Source organism: Melopsittacus undulatus, chromosome 4, assembly GCF_012275295.1.
Source record: "Melopsittacus undulatus isolate bMelUnd1 chromosome 4, bMelUnd1.mat.Z, whole genome shotgun sequence".
NCBI classification, from domain to species: Eukaryota; Metazoa; Chordata; class Aves; order Psittaciformes; family Psittaculidae; genus Melopsittacus; species Melopsittacus undulatus.
In genome coordinates this window covers 772,794-792,065 of record NC_047530.1, presented here as the reverse complement: position 1 = coordinate 792,065, position 19,272 = coordinate 772,794, and the positions used below count along the sequence as shown (strand labels likewise).

Here is a 19,272-nt window from a genome sequence, read left to right as displayed (position 1 = left end):
ATAACTCGTGTGAAGATGCCCCTGATGAAGGGTATCTCTGCTTTGCCTGGGCTACCCCTGGAGCTTGTGGAACACAGTCAATGCCTTGGGGGATAAGGCAGTTCAAATGAAACAGTTAATTTCATCCACAGCTACTTTCTTCTCTTAATTCATTGTACACAAGGCTCCAAGAGAGTTTTTAGCTAAATGTGTGGTGTTAGGTGAGACTCAAGCTTCAGCAGAGCTCAGGTTCTATAGCCTCACATGGAGATGTACTAAAATCATCTGGTTCATTTCCATAAGCCAGAGGATGATAGACCCAGAGAGGTCTGTATCTGAGCTGGAAACGTGCATCCCATGATGGGCTCTCCAGGTCACATAAGGTGTTAACCTGCTTTCTTCTGTTTGTCTTTTTTGTCAGGAAACAGGAAGTGCTTCCCCTGTGATTCTTCGAGTGGATCCAAAGGGCTTTTACTTATACTGGACCTACCAGAATAAGGTAAGTGCTAAGGCTTCACACTTGGTCTCCAAAGAGCCAGGTCAGGTTTGTGTAAGCTTAAAACACTTTAAGTGCTTGAGTTCTGCACTCCAGAGCAGACTGCCACCCTCATTCCCCTACAGAGGAGCTGGGAGTCCTGTGCTTCTTCCATGGCAGATGTGTCTTGTCTTCAGATATCCAGAAAAGAACAGGAGATAAAGCTGGCATGCCAGAGGGATGTGTGGCCTTTCTGTGCTTGTCATGCTGGCATCTTGTACCGGCAACGTTCACTAGATGTGCTTCCAAGGACTTTGGAGAGCAGAAGAGTTGGTATCCTTGTTACCCAGTACCCTGAAGGGTTCTCCCATCCAGTTCAATGGTACAGTTGGAAAGATCATGGCAAGACCTGCAATTACCTGTATGCAGCTTCAGCGAATGTGTACCTCATGCTGCCTATGTTATAATTAACTGATTTCTTGGGGGTTTTAGACATTTTAATTTAGCAAAGGGTAGTGACCATAGTGCTACAGAGACTACAACAAGTGTAGAGAGCGAGTTGTGCTCCTCTCGGGGCAGGGTGATGTGTAAACCACAGGATGCTGGAGGAGAGAGGGAGGCAACAAACAGAGGAAAGAGAATTCAGTTCCTCGCTGATGAGTAGCACTGGGTGGCAGAGAGATCTGGCTGCCTGGAGATGGAAGGCTGGGCTTACTTCTGCTTTCCAGAGCAGGGCTGTGGTTCAGCTCTACTTCCTCCTCGTGACCTACATGCTCAAGAGGCATGGGAGATAAAGAGACAGAGACATTAGTCCTGTCCAGCACCCTGGCCAGGAGACCTGATGTGATTTAGTGAGCTCTGCCTTTGCTGGAGATGTGCCCCAGTACAAGAACATTGTCACGGGGTGGGGACTGCCACATCCTCTAGAAGATGTGTTCTCTTTTCAGCCATCTCCATCACTCTCATTCCCCTCTCAATATCCACTCCTGGCAGTAGGATTTTTGCTGTACAGGTTCCAGCAGACAGTGGGAAGTGGTAGCACTGGAGGAGGTGCACAAAATGGGACAAGAGGAACTGTTATCACCATCAAAAGTGGGATATTTCCCTGGGTTGCTGGTACAAGAGATTTCACCTGGGAAAGGGCCCAGGGTAAGGAAGCAAAGCTCACATGAGGAAATCCAGACTTGAGTGGTCTCATTTTCCTGGCAATGCCATTGATCATCATCTAAACTGAACTAACACATAAGAGAGGTGCACTGGAGCAGCAGCCTGCTTTACATCCTCGGAGAAGCATGTATCTGGCATCTTTTGTATCCTCTGAGGGGCTCTGCAGGCAGGGTGAGCCAGCAGGAGTGAGAGGCAGCTGCTGGCTGTCATGGGGGGCTAGGGCAGGCTTGTGGAGGTCTTGTGCAGGCTGGCATGAGCCTTGTCAGGGATAAGAGATAGGCTGATACAGAGAATGATGTGGTATACTCAACAGCTTGTCTTTTGAGTTTGTGTGGCTTTATTAATCTTTGGCTGACTCATCCTAAGGTCTGCTTGTCATGAACAGCAAGACAGAAACTGCACCTCTTTTGCACTAGGGATTCAGAAAGGAGTGGGATTGGGAGTAAAACTTTGTCCTGCTTGACAATGAAGTGTTGCTACAGCCAGAAGACATGGTATCCACATTGTTCCTTATTGTGATCTTGGAAAATATTGCCTGTTGCAACAAGTATAATTTGTTCTCCAGATCCATGGTGAGGAGGCAAATTAGTAACAGAGGAAGGAAATTCAGGTTGGATATTAAAAGAACAAGCAACACAAACATGACAAGTAGCCAGCAATGAGGACATGGAGTGGGTTGCCTGGGGAATGTCCTCCATGGGAGTTGCTTTGGAACAGACGAGGTGAAGATCTGCTGGGATTGAGCTGGGCAGAGTGGTCCTGTCTGCCTTCCAGCTCAGCTGCTCCAGGTTGAATGTTGGAGGCAAAAGACAGGCTGAGAACAGGAGTGGGTTGTATGAGCACGTGGACTTGTAGCTGGGATAATGTTTCCCTGTATAAACCCACATGCATGTCATGCACTCCCTCTCACAGTGATCCACACCAAGCCTCTGGCCTCACCCTGAAGAGGACAGTGCTGCAGGCCACTGTCACCTCACACAGGCTAGCTTGGGTATCAGTGGCTAATGTGTCCCAGCCTGCACTGTTCTGGTGGGAGAGCTCTTCCCCAGTGAGCAGTGCTGACTGAGACTTGCTTTGCAGCTTCTGGGGGGTCTGCAGTGAGTTTATTTCCTCATCTTCCTTGTCCTTGTTCTGTTATAGGAGATGGAGATTTTGGATCTAACCAGCATCCGAGATACTCGAGTAGGGCGATTTGCCAAGATCCCCAAGGTGAGTGCATGGCTTCACTTCTGCTGCTTGCTCATGTGGGAAAGACAAGGCTGCCTTTGGCACAAGCTGAGGCAGTTTACCTGCCTTTCTGCTACAAGAAGGTGGAGAGGTCCCTGTCTTCTGCCATCACAACTATAGATCAGCAGGCTTTACTCTTGTCTGTGAACCCCCCAGGGGTCCTCTGTGCACCCAAAAGAAAGGCACTTCCAGACTGTGGTGTATGAGCTTTGGGAGAAGAATGTGCACAACAGCTCCCCTTCCAAAAGCCTGCCCAAAGGCTCAGTTCTCTTGCACACAGCAGCTGTATTCTCTCCCTGCCCTGCATCTGCCCAGCTTTGATGTGGGCCTGGGACACTGGGAAGCCCTGCAGGAGACTTGTGATGCTTCTCCATTGAGTCATCGGAGCTTCTCTCTTGTGTGAAGATGCCCAGACCCAGTCAAGGCAGCTACAAACCTGTAGTGAGTGAGATTCCAGCACAGTGTGTGGTGGGGATTTTTTCCCTTTAAAGGGAAGAAAATGCAGTTTCAGAAAAACTAGTGTTTCTTTATCTTTTTCTGTCCAAATAATTCCAATTGTCTGCTTGCAGGGGGCAGACTGAGGGAGGAACATGAGTATGGCTTTGTTCTTGCTTTCAGTTGTAATTCAAGCTTCCTGCAGCAAAGTTGTCCTTGTTAGGACTTTTTTCTGCATCTGTTTTTGGTTGTTTTTAACTTTCCCATGTATGGCAAAAAGGCAAGGAGAAAACCAGAGGAAAGCTGGAGCATGAAAAGGAAATGAGGGAGTACAGATAATGGCTGTGTATGGTAACACAGGTGATTAATGCAAAAGGGGAAGGTTTTGCAATGAGAGGCTCAAGCAGCCTCTTTGCGTAAGTAGGATGAGTGTTTGCTTAATACTGCTCTGTAAATGTGTATTCTGAGCTCCCTGAGCTCATGGTTCTGAAAGGACCATAATGAGGTGGATGCTCAGAGAGTTCCAGAACAGCTCACACAACTCTTAGAAGTCATCATTCCTTCTGAGACACTGTTTCCTTCTTGGAAATGCACTCAAATGAAAACTCAAATGGTTCATCAGCCTCAAGCTTTGTCTGCAATTGGGTTTGGGGCAATAATGATTGAGAAACGTTCTTGGAAGGTTTGGGTTTTTCACTTGAGAGAGTAAAACATTTGGAGCTGGTGGAGGTGGGTGCTGCAGTCAGGGCAGGATGCACTGAGGGGAAGGCCAACATAAGGGAGAGACATGAGACACTGTTTTCTAGGGTGTTAAAGTTGCAGGAATAACCTGTTTACAGAATGAATTCAGCTTTGATATGGTGTATAACTTGATGGTGTAAGTATGTGCTGAGGCCATAGGTGGAGATCCTTCTGGTGGCCGTGGGCAGGCCAGAGAAAAATGTCCTGGATTTGATCAATTGGTTAAGGAAAGTTAATTGGAGACTTCCAGGAGAAACCCATTGGCACAAGCAGTGTCAGAGCTGCCTCTAGGCACAGGAACTGCTACTCCAGCAGTATCTTCCCCTGAGGAGCCCCTGCTCACAAGCCCAACCCTGGTTTTTAAGAGTAAACCACAGTACAGGTTGGGGTGACCACATTCCATGTGCAGAGGAGAAACTATGATGGCCTTTTAAAAGAGATTTTTAGTGAAAGCACAAAGAAGTTTGTGAAAAGAATGAGGAATTTGATGAGCAGCAACAGGTACCAAAAGCAGAAGGGAAGCAGTGGCTGTGGGCCATAGTTAGCTCTAAATGTAGTCAGTAAAACTGGAAAGTGGCCCCTGTGTTTCCCATCATAAGCAAAGGGTCTTAAAGGACAGAGTAAGAGGGGACAACTTGGCATGGAAGAATTACTGTTGGAGAAGGCCTTTTGAGAGAGAACCAGCAGACTGTCAGTGCTTGGGCCTGTGGCATCACAAGGGGTGTTCATGGGTGACCTATAAGAGATGTGGAGAGGCCAGCCAAGGTTTCCCAATGGAACCGAGTTATTTGGGGTAATAAAATGAGGACTCACTGGTCTCCCAGTTGCTGATTGACTGCATCATCTAATAAGTGATACAGTTTAATACAGATAAAATCAGGCAATGCACACAGGAAAAAACTAATCCTAACCTTGTGTAAATAACAGGCTCTGAGTTGACTGTTGCTATTCACAAACAACATCATAAGGATGTGGTAAAATATCAACAGAGCAAGATTTGCTCAAAAGAGTAAGTTTTATGCTAGGAATTAGAAGGAAATAATTAGGAAGTCTCATGTGGAGCCTGAATGCACCCATATTTCTGTGCATCTCTAGTGTCTTCATGTCAAATGAGACAAGTGCTGGAACAGGTAGGGAAGAGCAGCAAGAATAAGGAGAGCATGGGGATGGCTACTGTGGGAAGAGATCTGAGTGGGCTGGGATTGGAGCCTGAGGGGGATGTGGAAGATGCTGTGCTGTAAGATCAGGAGTTGATGGAGAAGGTGAGCATGAAACAGTTACTCAGTTTCTTCCAATGTGAGAGCTCCACATCAAGTGGAATTTTCCAAAGGCAGGTTGAGTACAAGCAGAGGAGGAGCTGATGGTTTACACCTTGTGTCACTGGGCTGTGGGATGCACAAGTCCCACAAACGTGTGAGTTAGAAAGGACAAGAAGGAATTGCCCTTTGGGGGTGGTTAAAGGCAAGGTAATGCCTCTGGTTTAGGTGGCTGCAGAAATGTGCCAGGGAAGTATCACTGCCCTGTCATACTTTTATCCAGGTGTCTGGTTGGATCCATGGTCTGCCCTGGGTAGCTGCTGTGTTCTATCCGTTGCCATAACCCAGAGACAGTATTTTACAGTCCTGGGAATTGCCTACAGCTCATTTTGTACAGAGAGACAAAGGTCAAGCACCGAGTGATTTATGAAGCATTCTCCCCAGGCAGAGCGATGCTCCTGATGACAGCTTCTGCTGGGAAAATCCCAAAGGCTTCCTGAATCCTGCAATTCACAGAGATCCTTTTAAAATAAGTTGTATTTCCCTTTTCAGGCAGTTTTCTGGCATTTCTATGACAACATGTACTAAAATGCACTAAGCTGGCTCCTTATCCATCCTGTCCATGCTAGAGAGGGACTCTTCATCAGGGATTGCAGCGATAGGACAAGGGGTGATGGGTTCAGACTGAAACAGGGGAAGTTCAGGTTGGAGATAAGGCAGAAGCTGTTCCCTGGGAGGGTGCTGAGGCGCTGGCACAGGGTGCCCAGAGAAGCTGTGGCTGCCCCATCCCTGGCAGTGCTCAAGGCCAGGTTGGACACAGGGGTTGGAGCAGCTGCTCCAGTGGAAAGGGGTTGGGGTTGGGGCTGGAGGAGCTTTAAGCTCCCTTCCAATCCAAACCAGGCTGGGATTTGATGATTCTCTTCTGGGATGATGGGGAAGTGTTATGTGGGCACCAAAGTGGCCATTGAAGCAAAATGGTGGGAGAGATGTACTGGGAATGTCTTGCTTACACATGGCTGAGCTCTCCAGGATGCTCCTGCCGTCACCTGTGCATCCAACTGGCTTTCCTGGGAACAGAACCTGCTCGAAGGAACGCAGAAAGCAGGGAAAAGTTGTTCCCATGGATCACATCTCCACGCAGGGCAGCTCTGTCTCATGTGCCATTGCAAAGGGTATAGATATGAAAAACAGATGTGATGAAGCAAACACAGATCTGTTAGAGGTGAGGGGGGAAGAATGACAATGTGCTGCCTCCCATCACTAAACAGTGGCTTGGGATGCAACTGCTGAGATGAACACAAACTTACTTGTTTCATTGGCTAGAAATGGAGGAGAAGGGGCTAGCAGGTGATATTTAAGACAGTAAAAAGATCACAGCTGTTGGGAGCCTTAGTACCAATAGCAAATTGTGCATCCCATTCCCCTTCTCCACATCCTTCCCCCCCTATTCCTTGCAAGTGATGCCACAGTAAATCCACTGTTTCTGTGGGGCAGAGCTTGTTCTGCTTTTCACACTGAATTGTGGCTGAAGGAATTAACATTGAAGTGCTCTACTGAGAGTATCCATCCTGCTCCTCTGCAAGGTACAGAGCCCTTTCTGGCTGCGTGAGGGTGGAACATGCTGAGGTGGAAGAAATGAGTCTCCCTGCTAATGGGTGCTTGTACTGTGGATGCTGGGAGTAACCTGCTCTCAGCAGCACCTTCCTCCTGCTGCAAAGCAAGAGGTTTGGGGTTTGGTTTTGTAACCTCTCTATACACAGCAAGAAGCACCCCCCAAAAAGGCTCTTCTGTAAAGGCCTGGTGTCATATGCACTCCTATGCTGTCAGCATTGTCCCTGCGAGCTGGGAGGCAGGGTGTGGTGGAATGTCCTTCCTGAGCAGCAAGTGTTTAGGGAGTATAGTCAGTCTGTAAGGCAGAGTGGGACGTAGAATCATAGAATAGTTTGGGTTGGAAAGGACCTTAAGATCATCCAGTTCCAACCCCTGCCATGGGCAGGGACACCTCACACTAAACCATGGCACCCAAGGCTTCATCCAACCTGGCCTTGAACACTGCCAGGGATGGCATTGAAAAAGGGACAAGTCACTAAGGGCTGGCAGCAGTAGGAGCCACCTCTGGATCATAGAATCAACCATGCTGGAAAAGACCTTTAAGCTCATCCAGGCCAACCATTCCCCAGCACTGCCAGGGCCACCCCTAACCCATGTCTCCAAGAGCCACATCCACACATCCTCTAAGCACTTGCAGGGCCGGTGCCTGCAGCCCTGCCCTGGGCAGCCTGTTCCAATGCCTGAGCACCCTCTGGGGCAGGAATTGTTCCTCAGCTCCATCTAAACCTGCCCTGGTGCAGCTTGAGGCCGTTTCCTCTTGTCCCATCCCTTGTTCCTTGGGAGCAGAGCTCAGCCCCTCCTGGCTCCATCCTCCTCTCAGTCACTCCTATGGAGCCATCAGGTCCCCCCTGAGCCTTCTCTTCTCCATCTGAACCCCGCAGCTCCCTCAGCCCTTCCCCATCTCTTGTGCTCCAGGCCCTGCACCAGCTCCATTGCCCCCTGCCCCAGCCCCTCAATGTCTCTCTTGCAGTGAGGGTCCCAGAGCTGAGCACAGGGCACGAGCAGCAGCCTCAGCAGAGCCCAGTGCAGTGGGTGAGGACCACTGCTGTTGGCTCAATAGGAAGTGATTCCTGGAACTGACCCTGCCTGCAGTCAGGGGCTGCTGTGCTCTCCCTGTGAGCGCTCTCCTCTCTCTTCTGCCTGCATCCTGAGCCTTTGCTGACTGCCATATGAGGGCTAAGCATGCCCACAGCCCTCCATTCATCCTGTGACCTTCTCTATGCCTGTCTGGGTTTCCCCTTCTCACCCCCTTTGCTTTGTTTGCTCAGTGTTCTGCAGTGTTTCTTCTCCATGGCAATGTTTTTGAGGGACAGGGCAGAATGAACTCGGGCACATGGTCAAGAGGCATAAAGATAAGAATTCGCAGAGGCTTTGAACATAAATGAGACAAGATAAAGAGCTGTTGAATGTAGCTCAGCAGCCTGCCTGAGCACATCAGGATGTTATTTACAACACAATCCTGTGTTTTCCTTTCAGTATCTATGAACAGCAATGGCTGCTCCACTGTTGTCTTTGTGATGCACCAGGACCCAAGAACACTGACACAGAATGTCATAACTGAGCCCAAAACATGCAATGGTTTAGGCTGGGCTGGGCTGTTGGCTTCATCTTGGAGGTTGTTTAGACACTGCAGCAGGCGGTGGCTTTGACACAACATAGTTATTCATCAACCCAGAAGCTGTATTTTGTCATGAGCATAAACCAGCTTCATCCTTCACATATGTTTTGTTGTTACTGGAGTCAGAGATGCAGCCTCTGGATGTGTACAAGGGGGGAATGACACCAGAGTATTCCACATGTCATGCTAACAACGAGATGATAAAGCAGGGGTGAGTGGTGTTTAGGAACAGCACAGAGAGCACTCTCAGAGCCCAGGGCTGGGCCATGGACTCTAAACACAGTGTGGGTGGTCAGTGGCTGTGCTGCTTTGCAGGGGGAAGGCAGCAGCTCAGGGGCTGGAGCATCATCTCAGTGCTATGCCATGGACCCAGCAACGTGCCTGAGCACAGGATGGAGCTAAAGACAGTCTGATGTTCAGGCCTCCAAATAGAACAGTGATCACAAGAAGCTGCATGGAGACAAACTGATATGTGTGCGTGCAGCAGAAAAGCAGGTAGAAGCCTGTGGCCTGTAAAGGGTCTATAAACAGTGGAGCAAGGGAGCATCACATATGAATAACAGCCTTTTTCCAAGCTGGGCCCTCTTTCTACCTCTTCCATCTTCCCACAGCAGTGTGAGCTCTTAGACCAGAGGGGCAGCAGGAGCTGTGGATGCAGAGCCTGCATCTCTCCCTCAGTTCCAGCTTGATTCCAGAGCCTGCGGGTTGTTCTGTGCCTGTGAATCTCTGTGCTGCTGCATTTTCTGGTTCCTTTAGATAAGGCAGCAGTGAGAGCTGGGAGTGCTTCATCTGCCTGGGGTTTTCCTGCCTCTCCTGCTGAATCCCACCATCGAGCAGTGCTGCTAATGAGGACACGAGTGTTACCTGCAGAGCCAAAGGCATTTGGGTAATCTGAGTGCTCCTTTTCCCTTCTGGCAACTGAACAAGCCTTTTCTTCTCCAAAAGGGAAGATTTGTGGTCACATCCTGTCTTCTCTTACCACAAGCAGCACATCATGTACTGTGTTCATAAAGATACAAAGCTGTCAGGGTGCAGTGAGCTTGGCAAATCCCAGCTCTAGTTTGGCTCTATCCCATTCCAAGCAGTGAAAAGGCTGCCTCTGTCTCTTGCATTAGGCCTGGCTCTTTGTTTGTCTTTGCATGAGAATTTGCTTCTCTTTGGACTGTGGACCTGGTTTGGACAGATGAGGATTTTAGGGAAATGAGGAAGGTAGGAAGTGAAGTGCAAGCTGCAGCTGCTTGTCAGGTGGCTTGGTGTGTGTTTGGGGGGTTTAAGTGGATTTTCTAAGCCTGTTTTCCCTGCGGATTTGCATGGCTAATATGGTTGTCCTGCTTTTCACATAGCAATTCCTATTTTTCCCTTATGGCCACCTGCAGCATGGCACAGAGTAATTACATAGTGAAGCTGCAGCACGAGGTGCTGAAGGAGTGCAGGTTGTGGAAGAGCCAAGATGTGGCAGCAAGTTCCATGCTCTTGGACACAGCCCTTGGTTGCCTCTCAGCATCTTCACTCAGTGTTACACCATCAGCACTGTGTTTATCCCACAAGGGACATGATCCCCATGTGGAGTAGGGAGCATGGAGTAGGTGACTTGACTCTCTTAATGCCAGGCAGGAAATCAGTCACTGGGAAAATATGACCCAGTTCAGATCCCTGACAAGATCACAGAATCAACCAGGCTGGAAAAGCCCTTCAAGCTCATCCAGTCCAACCATTCCCAGCCCTGCCAAGGCCACCCCTAACCCATGGCACTGAGGGGGGTGAACCCTTGCAGGGCCGGTGCCTGCAGCCCTGCCCTGGGCAGCCTGTTCCAATGCTGAGCACCCTGTGGGGCAGGAATTGTTCATCAGCTCCATCTGAACCTGCCCTGGTGCAGCTTGAGGCCGTTTCCTCTTGTCCCATCCCTTGTTCCTTGGGAGCAGAGCTCAGCCCCTCCTGGCTCCATCCTCCTGTAGGGTATCCCCTGAGCCTTCTCCATCTGAACCCCCCAGCTCCCTCAGCCCTTCCCCATCACACTTATGCTCTAAAAGAGCATCCTTCCCCTGCTGCAGTCTGCTTCTCCTGACATGCAGCTATCAGCTTCACCAAGGTAGGCATCATAAGTTAATGCTGTTAAAGGGCATGGCTTCTAGAAAGTGGCACAGACAAAGAAGAATGGTGAACAACAGCTTCTGAGAAGGTGATGAGCTCTCAGGCTGTTACCAACAGGTAACAGGTATCAGGTTTGGCTGGTGGAGCACAGCTACAGAAAGGCAAAGGCTCTGATCACCATCACACTGGGACATGGTGAGCCAAGAGCCACCAGCATGCAGAGAAGGAAGGGCTGGGAGGAGCCTTCTGTAACAAATACAGGAAATGAGTTCAGCACAAACCACAAGTTCTCTATTGTCTCAGCTGGGTCTGATTTACAACACTGGAGGTAAGGAAACTGAACCAACGCCAGTGGCTTTGCAAGATGAAGTTAAGTTTGAAGTTGAAATCCGAACACTTTGCCACTTGGAGTGAGAACTCAAGCTCCATCAAGAAGTTGCTATGAGCACAGAAAGGTGTGGGTACATGGTGCTCACTTCTGCAAAGGAAGGATGCTCACAAAGCAGGAATGAAGCATCTTAGACATTCCCTATTAGAAAACAGGTGAATCCCCTGGGCAGGTGACTGCTTTCCCCTTCTCTCCTTCCAAATGCTCTTGGATTAGACATGTTTCAGTTAACCCCTGAGGAGAGTGGCTTTCCTGAAGTGAGAGGCAGGAATCAGTTGATCTTGGGTTAGGATCCAGCCCATCCCCTTCTTCCTAAAGGTGCCTGTTTGCTACAGATGTGTCAACATTGCAAATGCTCCATTGGAAAACTGCAGTGGGAAAAATCTGTGGACTTCCATATAAAATACATCTGCAGCTCTGTTTGTGACATGGGACTGATGTGAGAACATCTGGGGCTGTTGGTTTGGAGTCTAAATGTAGAGGAATGTCTGTCTATAGCAAACACAAAGGTAAAGTCATTTGGCTAAAGTGAATGGGTGCTGTGTTAGTGATGTTTTAAAGCTGTTCAAAGGCAGGAGCTCACAGGAACCCCTGTGTCTACCTGCAGGTTTGTGCATACAGGAGAGCTCAGCTCCAGCCCCAGTTCAGCTTCTGGGTCTGACCTGCACTGCCAACAGTTCCCCATCCTGAGTTCTGCCCTTAGTTTGGGAAGCAGCAGGTGCTCTGGCAGCCTCTCTCTTTGCTTTGATGTGGATTTAGCCTGTGCTTTAGATAATGAATTACTGTGCTTCATTCCAGGATGGGGGAATTTTATCTCTTCATACTAAATAGCAACCGTCAGTACAGCTCCAGGACAGCTCAGCTTAGTGATGCCTTATGGAGGAACACACGAGATGCTAAATCATTTAAAGGGATTCTAGAAATACTTTGATGGTGATGAAATCAAGTACCAGTAATAGGATGAGCCTTAGACTTCAACCAAATCTCTGGTGAGCCTTTGCTGGAGGATGCTGTGATTGCTATGGAAAAAGCCCACTTACAGCAACTGACAACCAGCTCAGAGGGAGAGAGCCCATCTCTCCAGTGACCCAGCTCTAGAGCTGGTAGACATTGCAGGCCCCAAACAGCATCTTCCTTGTGATGCACAGAGGTTACAGCAAAAGGTATCACACTGATCTAAAAGACTTTCTGTGTTCTGACAAAGGGCTCTTGCAGTAACCTGATTGTGCACCTCTGCTATGTGCACCTCTAATGCTCCTCTTGACTTGTCTGCAAGCTTAGGCTGAACTTCCAGAAGGAGTTTCCTGTTCAAACCTGGACGTTTTCAGACCCAAACAGCACTTTTGTGCAGTGATGTTAGTCACGATGTCGTGTTCCATGGAGGACCCAGGGGATGCAAGCTCCAGAATAAAGATGAAATATCAGGAAAGCCAAGCAAAGGAAGATTGTATTCAAGGATTTGCAGCCCTCGAGAAGCTTGCTGGGGATTTGGGTCAATGTTTGGACTGGATCCTGGTGTTTCCAGGTACGTTTTGTCTCATTCTCCCTTCATCCCCATCTCTTTCATTTCTTTTGCAGTGCCAGAAGCTCCGGGAGGTGTTTAACCTGGATTACCCTCACAGCACCTTCCTGCTTAAGACTCTGACCATCGTATCTGGCCCTGACATGGTTGACCTCACTTTCCATAACTTTGTGTCCTGCAAGGAGAATGTTGGAAAGGTAACGGGTCCTGAGGACAGGGAAGCACTGGGAACAATAGGGACTGGGGCATCAAGTGGGGAGCAGGAAAGGAGAGGGGAAGAAAGGGAACCTGAACCCTTCCAAAGGGAACAGTTACACTGACAGGGTATGGAACAAGCAGGTTTGTGTACCAGTAAAGTGTGGTACCTCCACAGGTCTAGAAACTTCTGCCCTGCGTGGAGGAGGACCAATAGAAATTTAGTCCATCATTTCTGTCCTTCATGTGCTTTGTATGGGTAAACACAGAGCTGAGAAGACTCAGTGGGAGAGTTTTAGCTGCTAATACATACAGGCAGTAGGAATGTGCTAGAGCCAAGCCCAGGGCACAGTTATTGGGATCTGAAGCCTCGCAGTGTCAGGACAGGCCTGTTTACCAGGGTTTATAGTGGCAGGACAAGGGGGAATGCCTTTAAACTGGAAAAGGGTACATTTAGAGGGGATATAAAGAAGTTTTTACTATGGGGATGCTGAGGCACAGGGTGCCCAGAGAAGCTGTGGCTGCCCCATCCCTGGCAGTGCTCAAGGCCAGGTTGGACACAGGGGCTTGGAGCAGCTGCTCCAGTGGAAGGGGTCCCTGCCTGTGGCAAGGGTTGGAACTGGTTTAGCTTTAAGCTCCCTTCCAACCCAAACCAGTCTGTAGTTCTTTGCCCTTTCCATGTTTGTTCCTGTGTACTTAGTGCAGTTCCATAATGCCCAACTGCCTCTGCCCTGTGTGTGTGTTTGTTCCCAGAGCTGGGCTGAGGATATTATGGCCATCGTTCGGAACCCTCTCACATACAACGCCTCTCGGTACACCTTCCTAGAGAAAATGTAAGTGCTTTCTGGCAGATGCTGTTCTCTGACACGTTCACATACTGCCCCTTCTGTCTGTACTAGAAAGAAGAGGCTTTTAGCATGCAGGTCCTCTGGCAGCCTCCAAAGCAAGCCCTGTGTCAGCTCAGGAGCCCCAGGGGGTTGGTAGTTGGCTCATGTGCTGCAGGACATCTGGCTGGCACAGGACTGCTCCAGCCAAACACACACGTGGGATGGGACAAACTGTACTTCTATTCCTGAGACGTGTCTGCCTCCACAGTCACAGAGTGCTGCCTCTCTGTGCTCTCCAATACTGTTTGGTTGGCAGCCTGGAATCATTGAGGAGTGCTAAATAATAGGAGATACCATTATTTCATATCTGTAGCTTATGTTTCAGAGGGATCTTTCTGATATCTAAGCTCTCACAATTTGCCTGTTTCCCCTTTGCAAGAAACAGGAACAGGTTCTGAGGTTGAGCTATGGTCTGTAGGACCCTGATACTGTTAACTGTTAAGCTTGTTTTCCAAACAGCATGTTTTCACTTTCTCTTTACTTAATAGGAGATCTGAGGTTATACAAGTGCATTTACATGTTCTCTTTCTTTTTTTTCCCAGCCTGGTGAAGCTGAAGATGCAGCTTAATGCAGAGGGGAAGATTCCTGTCAGGAAGTGAGTACATATAATTGTTTCATTGTGTGTTCAGTCAGACTAAAGGCAGAGCAGCTGGTGAGAGGATGCTTGCCCAGTGGCTTCAGCTGCCTGCTCTTTCTGCACCTAAGAGGCAGAGATCATTCTTTCTGGATTCAGGCCATGAAAGGACTCTGCTGCACCAAGGTTTCTCCCAGGGAAGGGCCTGGGATGTAATTTGGGTCTTGAAAAGAGACTGTTTGTGGCCATAATAACTGCCTGGTGGTTGCCAAGAAATAATCAGCAAAACCAACCAGCCTTGGTGCAGTTCTGATCACAGCTTGATTTGCAACCTAAGTGCAAAGTGCATCAAGTGTAGGACTCATTTTACCTTTCACATAAAGAAAACATGGAGCTTTTTGCCTGACTCCTCAGCTAACCTGACATAGGGGTCCCTCACTCTCACTTGGCTCCTTTCTCCACGTGTGACCACTACATCCATTCTCCACTTGTGCAGTTCCTCAGTCTTTACTCTGGGTGTGTATGAGAGTGAAACAGCCTTTCGAGAGCAGAGCTCTGGGCCAGGGTTAGTGCTGGTTCATGTACAGAACAGTGGGGGTTCACCCTTCCCTGTCCCCAGCCTTGTGCATCAGTAAGCCAAGGCTGCTTTGCTGAAGCAGAGACCAGCCTGTTACATCTCCCCTGTGCTGCATGGCATGAATCTGGAATTGCTTTTGTGCCACTCAGAGTGTTCCCCAGTGTCGTGGTTTAAGCCCAGCTTGCAGCCCAGACCCACTGCTACTGCTGAACCCAGGACACCCAGTAAAACCATTCCATGGCTGCTGCTGTGTCTCCTCCACATTGATTCAGCTCAGAGGGTGACCCAAGGCTGCCATGCCATGTTGAATTCCCTTTGGGCACATGCATCACCTCTTGTAAGGAGAAGGACCTGCAGATAGTGGGTATTCACTGGGAAGCTTTGAACCACTCTGCTTCTAGTTTCTGCTATGTTACAGCATCACAAGAGGCAAGCACTAATCACCTGTAATAAATACACTCCCCACTGTGTGTTATACTGCATAATGGGTCTAGATGAAGCCTGTGCTGGCTCAATGGGCTCCTGGCTCATTGAGCCTTACTCAACAACACGGGTTTTGTTGTTTGCTTTGGAAACCACCAACCAGCAGAAACCAGAGTATTCATTAAGGGCTTTTAAAAATGGATAGGGCTTTAATAACTCACACTAGGGAAGAGTGCTTTGAATTGCTCTTTAAATGCAAGCAAGGTGGCATTACTGCAGAGGCAAACCAGCTTATTCTACTGAAATAGGCTAGGAAAAAATACCTGGTACAGGCTGTACCTCTGTGCAATGCCCTGCTCTGTCTGTCCTGCAGAGTGGTAAAATGCTCCACTGTGTAAAGCATTAGACCATTAAATAGTGCAGGTTGAGAGGCAGGTGTATGAACCCATTCCCTTTCTCCAGGTGCAGGTGTATGTCAGGCTTTCAAAGCTCCATGTCTGAATCCCTCTGCAAATTCCACTGAGCATCTGCCTTTAGACATTTCAATCCCTTCTGAATCATAACAAGGGTGCTGCAGTTTTGCCTTGCAAAGGGAGCTGATGTGCCCTGAGTTTGCATAAGTCCATTGCAGCAGAACACTTTCCCACCTGGCACATTGGGCACTCTTTGCTCCCCTTTCTGGCTGTGAGCACCTGGGATGCCAGGAGCTGGCAGAGCTGACATCCACATTGATCCATGAGGATACCTCAGAGCTGCTGACTGGGGTATTCTGAAAGCAGGGTGAGTGCAGTTGTTACTATTACATAGTGCAGCAAAGGGGCTGCTTTAAGCTGAAGCCTCGACTGAGTGCTTTCTGCCCTGCAGTTCACTACCCAGCTTCCTAAACAGGAGGTGAGCTTTGGTTTCAGCACAGCAAACTTCAGTGCTTCCATCAGGCAGCACACCAGGTTCTTTGCCTGTGTAATGCCTTTCTTCCTTGAATTTATGGAAATCCTTTGGTTCCAGAAAATGCTGCCTTCTTTCAAAGCAGCAAATACGCACCATATTTGTTTGCTTGTTTTGAATGTTGTCTTGACTACAGAGTTATTCCCTGCTAATGCCAGCTACCACATGGATCTCACTTTGTCTGGTTCATGTTTGCAGGCTCCTGTAGCCTCCTTCACTGTGCAGTTTGAGTGTCTGCAGCTGCCAGCACCCAAACCCAGACCTTCCTGACTCCACCACATCACTCTGGTGATGTCCTTTTCCTTGTGCTCAGTATTTTTCAGATGTTCCCTGCAGACAGGAAGAGGGTGGAAGCAGCATTAAGTGCCTGTCACCTTCCAAAGGGCAAGGTAAGGGTTCTACTTGGTAGCCACAGACCTCACTAGTTTGACAGTAATCTTTTTGCCTGCCCTGACTGTTGTGTTCTTGCTCATCTAACAGTTGTGACACCTTTTCCTTACCCCTAGCTGCCATGCTTAGCTGCAGGCCTCCTAGGATCAGTTCTTGCTGCTTGTACTGCAGTAACACTTGTGACTCCATCCCTTGCACTGTGGGGCACAAGAAGTAGCATGTTCCCTTCAGCCTGTTGCACTGGCTGCTCTTTGAAGCAACAAATCCGGTGGTTAATCTGGGCACTTCCACCAACCACAGAGAACAGCCCAGGCCTCTTGACAGCTCCAACCACTGCACAAGAGGCACCGAGGGGCAGTTTAAATGGTTGGAATTGATCTGAAATGTCTTTTCTAACTAACCCAATTGATTCGGTGATTCTAAATGATTGTTTGGCAATAGGGCATTGTGCTGCTTGTCTGCTCCATCTGTTCTTCCCTAAACACCTTGCCAGATGTTCTAGTCTCTTACTTGCATTGTCACATACAAGTGCTGGTCTGTGGGTGTAAACGGAGAGGTGAGATGATGGTTTGTGATACTGACTTGTCCTTATTGCATTCATCAGAATGATGCCATCAACCCAGAGGACTTCCCTGAGACTGTCTATAAAACTTTCCTCATGAATCTGTGTCCACGGCCTGAGATTGATGAGATATTTACCTCACAGTAAGTTTCCCTCAAGCCATAGCAGAGAACTTGATCTCTTGTGGCAAAAGATAGACAAAAGGAAGGAGAAGGGGGTTTAATGCTCTGTGGTTTGTCTGGTCTCAGGCCTTAGGAGGGCAGGAAACCAGGTCACAAAGCTGAAGTTCAAGTCCTTTTAGAGTTTGAGTCAGTGGCTCAGAATAATCTTTGTGCTCCCCTCGGTACAAACTCCTCATAGCATTGAATTGGAGAGGAAAAAGAAAGACCACAGCAGTGGGAAGCATCATTTACAGGAAGGAATGTAGACAACAGAGAAACCTGTGGGTCCAGGGATGTGGACACCCTTTTGTGAATGGGTTTTGTGGGTAATACACAGGCCTTAACTCTGCTCCTCTGTCATTCCCTCACTGCAGCCATTTAAAAGCAAAGCCCTACATGACCAAAGAGCACTTGGCAAAGTTCATCAACAAGAAGCAGCGAGACTCTCGCCTCAATGACATCCTCTTCCCTCCAGCCAAACCTGAGCAGGTGCAGAGCCTCATAGAGAAGTATGAGCCCAGTGGGATTAACATCCAGAGAGGTGAGTCTTGATCTAGAGGCAGTGTGAAAACAGCAGAGGGTCTCACACCTTCTGCTACCCTGGCTTCCCATGGGGAGCAATCAGCCTGATTCTCACAATCCCAGTGTTGCAATGTGCTGGGGAGGAGGTGTCAGAACCACTTTGTTTCAGTGCTGTTAACAGCCCTGTTTTCCATGTAGGGCAGCTGTCTCCGGAGGGGATGGTCTGGTTCCTCTGTGGCCCTGAGAACAATGTGATAGCACTGGACAAACTATTGCTGTACCAGGACATGACTCAACCGCTCTCACACTACTTCATCAACTCATCCCACAACACATATTTAACAGGTATGGGCAGTTCCAGAGGCTGCCTCAGCTCCCACGTGTAGGTACCACACTGGGATGAAGGGGTGATGATGACGGGTGGGCAGATGCATGCCCTGAAGTTCAGAGGGCTGTAATACACCCTGCGGGGCTTGGCACTGTGTAAGAAACAATGTCACCCTGTGTCAGTCTGCCCCGTACCCATGCTGAAGGGCAGCAGAGGTTCCTGCTGCTCCTGTTGATGCAGAAGCTGTCGCAGGTGTGTATCTGATGCTGAGCCTCCCTCCTGCAGCCGGTCAGTTCTCTGGCATCTCCTCTCCTGAGATGTACAGGCAGACACTGCTGAGCGGCTGCCGCTGCGTGGAGCTGGACTGCTGGAAGGGCCGCCCCCCGGAGGAGGAGCCCATCATCACCCACGGCTTCACCATGACAACAGAGATCCTCTTCAAGGTATGGATGGGAAGAGTTTGCTCCGTCGATGCTTCCCCTGCTTGGGTTTAGACTGATGTCTCTGAGGAGGCTGCTGAGGGAGCTGTCAGATGGGTTGGCTGAGGGCAAAGATGTTTGATGGCAGTCTGACAAGTGAATGAACGTGGAGATAGAGTGAAGGATGAACAAACAGGCAATAGGTTGGAGTGTGTGTAAGTTTTTGGCGTGGGAGGACCAGAAGAGAGGTTGCTGGCTGCATGAAGATGAATGAAGGGAAAAGGCAGGCAGGCAGGTAGTAGTGATGGAGAGGTGGTTAAGTAGATGTGCCTGCATACCCAGGGCTGTGAGGTGAGATGGCTGTATGGACAGAAAGGTGCACTATGGATAGATGCACATCAGAGGAACAAGCAAGAAACAAATGGTGGGTTAGGAAACAAGTGGTTCAAATGAGTGTATTTCTAGCTGGTGAGCAGCACTTTCTGTGGCTTAGAGCCCCTCATGGTGGTGCTTTGCAGGAACACCCTTCAGGTACTTCCTCATTACAGGAGTGTGTGCAATGTGCTCAGTGGAGCAGCTGGGCAGGTGGCTTCCCTCAGGATCCAGCTCCCAAGCTTCAGAAGCACTGGGCAAAGCCTATTTCTCCTTTGGAAACCCAGAACGTTTAAGCACAGAAGTTAAGCAGGTTATAAAGCAATGCATCACCCTCATTTCCCTGCACTCCTTCCCTCAGCAGCTGCCAACAGGCAGAGGCAATTCAGATTCTTTTTAAAGCTAT

General features: G+C 49.0%; 1 protein-coding gene across 3 annotated transcripts in view; it reads left to right on the top strand.

Annotated features, from left to right (window-relative positions):
• Positions 1-19,272, top strand: part of PLCB2 (phospholipase C beta 2) — a 54,154-nt gene that overhangs the window by 15,398 nt on the left and 19,484 nt on the right. For all 3 annotated transcript variants that reach the window (XM_034061463.1, XM_034061462.1, XM_034061461.1), the window contains exons 2-11: positions 401-478; positions 2,762-2,830; positions 12,567-12,707; positions 13,459-13,538; positions 14,135-14,188; positions 16,426-16,501; positions 17,107-17,207; positions 17,600-17,766; positions 17,946-18,092; positions 18,361-18,518. In XM_034061463.1, coding sequence (XP_033917354.1) covers positions 2,765-2,830; positions 12,567-12,707; positions 13,459-13,538; positions 14,135-14,188; positions 16,426-16,501; positions 17,107-17,207; positions 17,600-17,766; positions 17,946-18,092; positions 18,361-18,518 — 990 coding nt within the window. In that variant the 5' untranslated portion in view covers positions 401-478; positions 2,762-2,764. The remainder of the gene's footprint in view (positions 1-400; positions 479-2,761; positions 2,831-12,566; positions 12,708-13,458; positions 13,539-14,134; positions 14,189-16,425; positions 16,502-17,106; positions 17,208-17,599; positions 17,767-17,945; positions 18,093-18,360; positions 18,519-19,272) is intronic.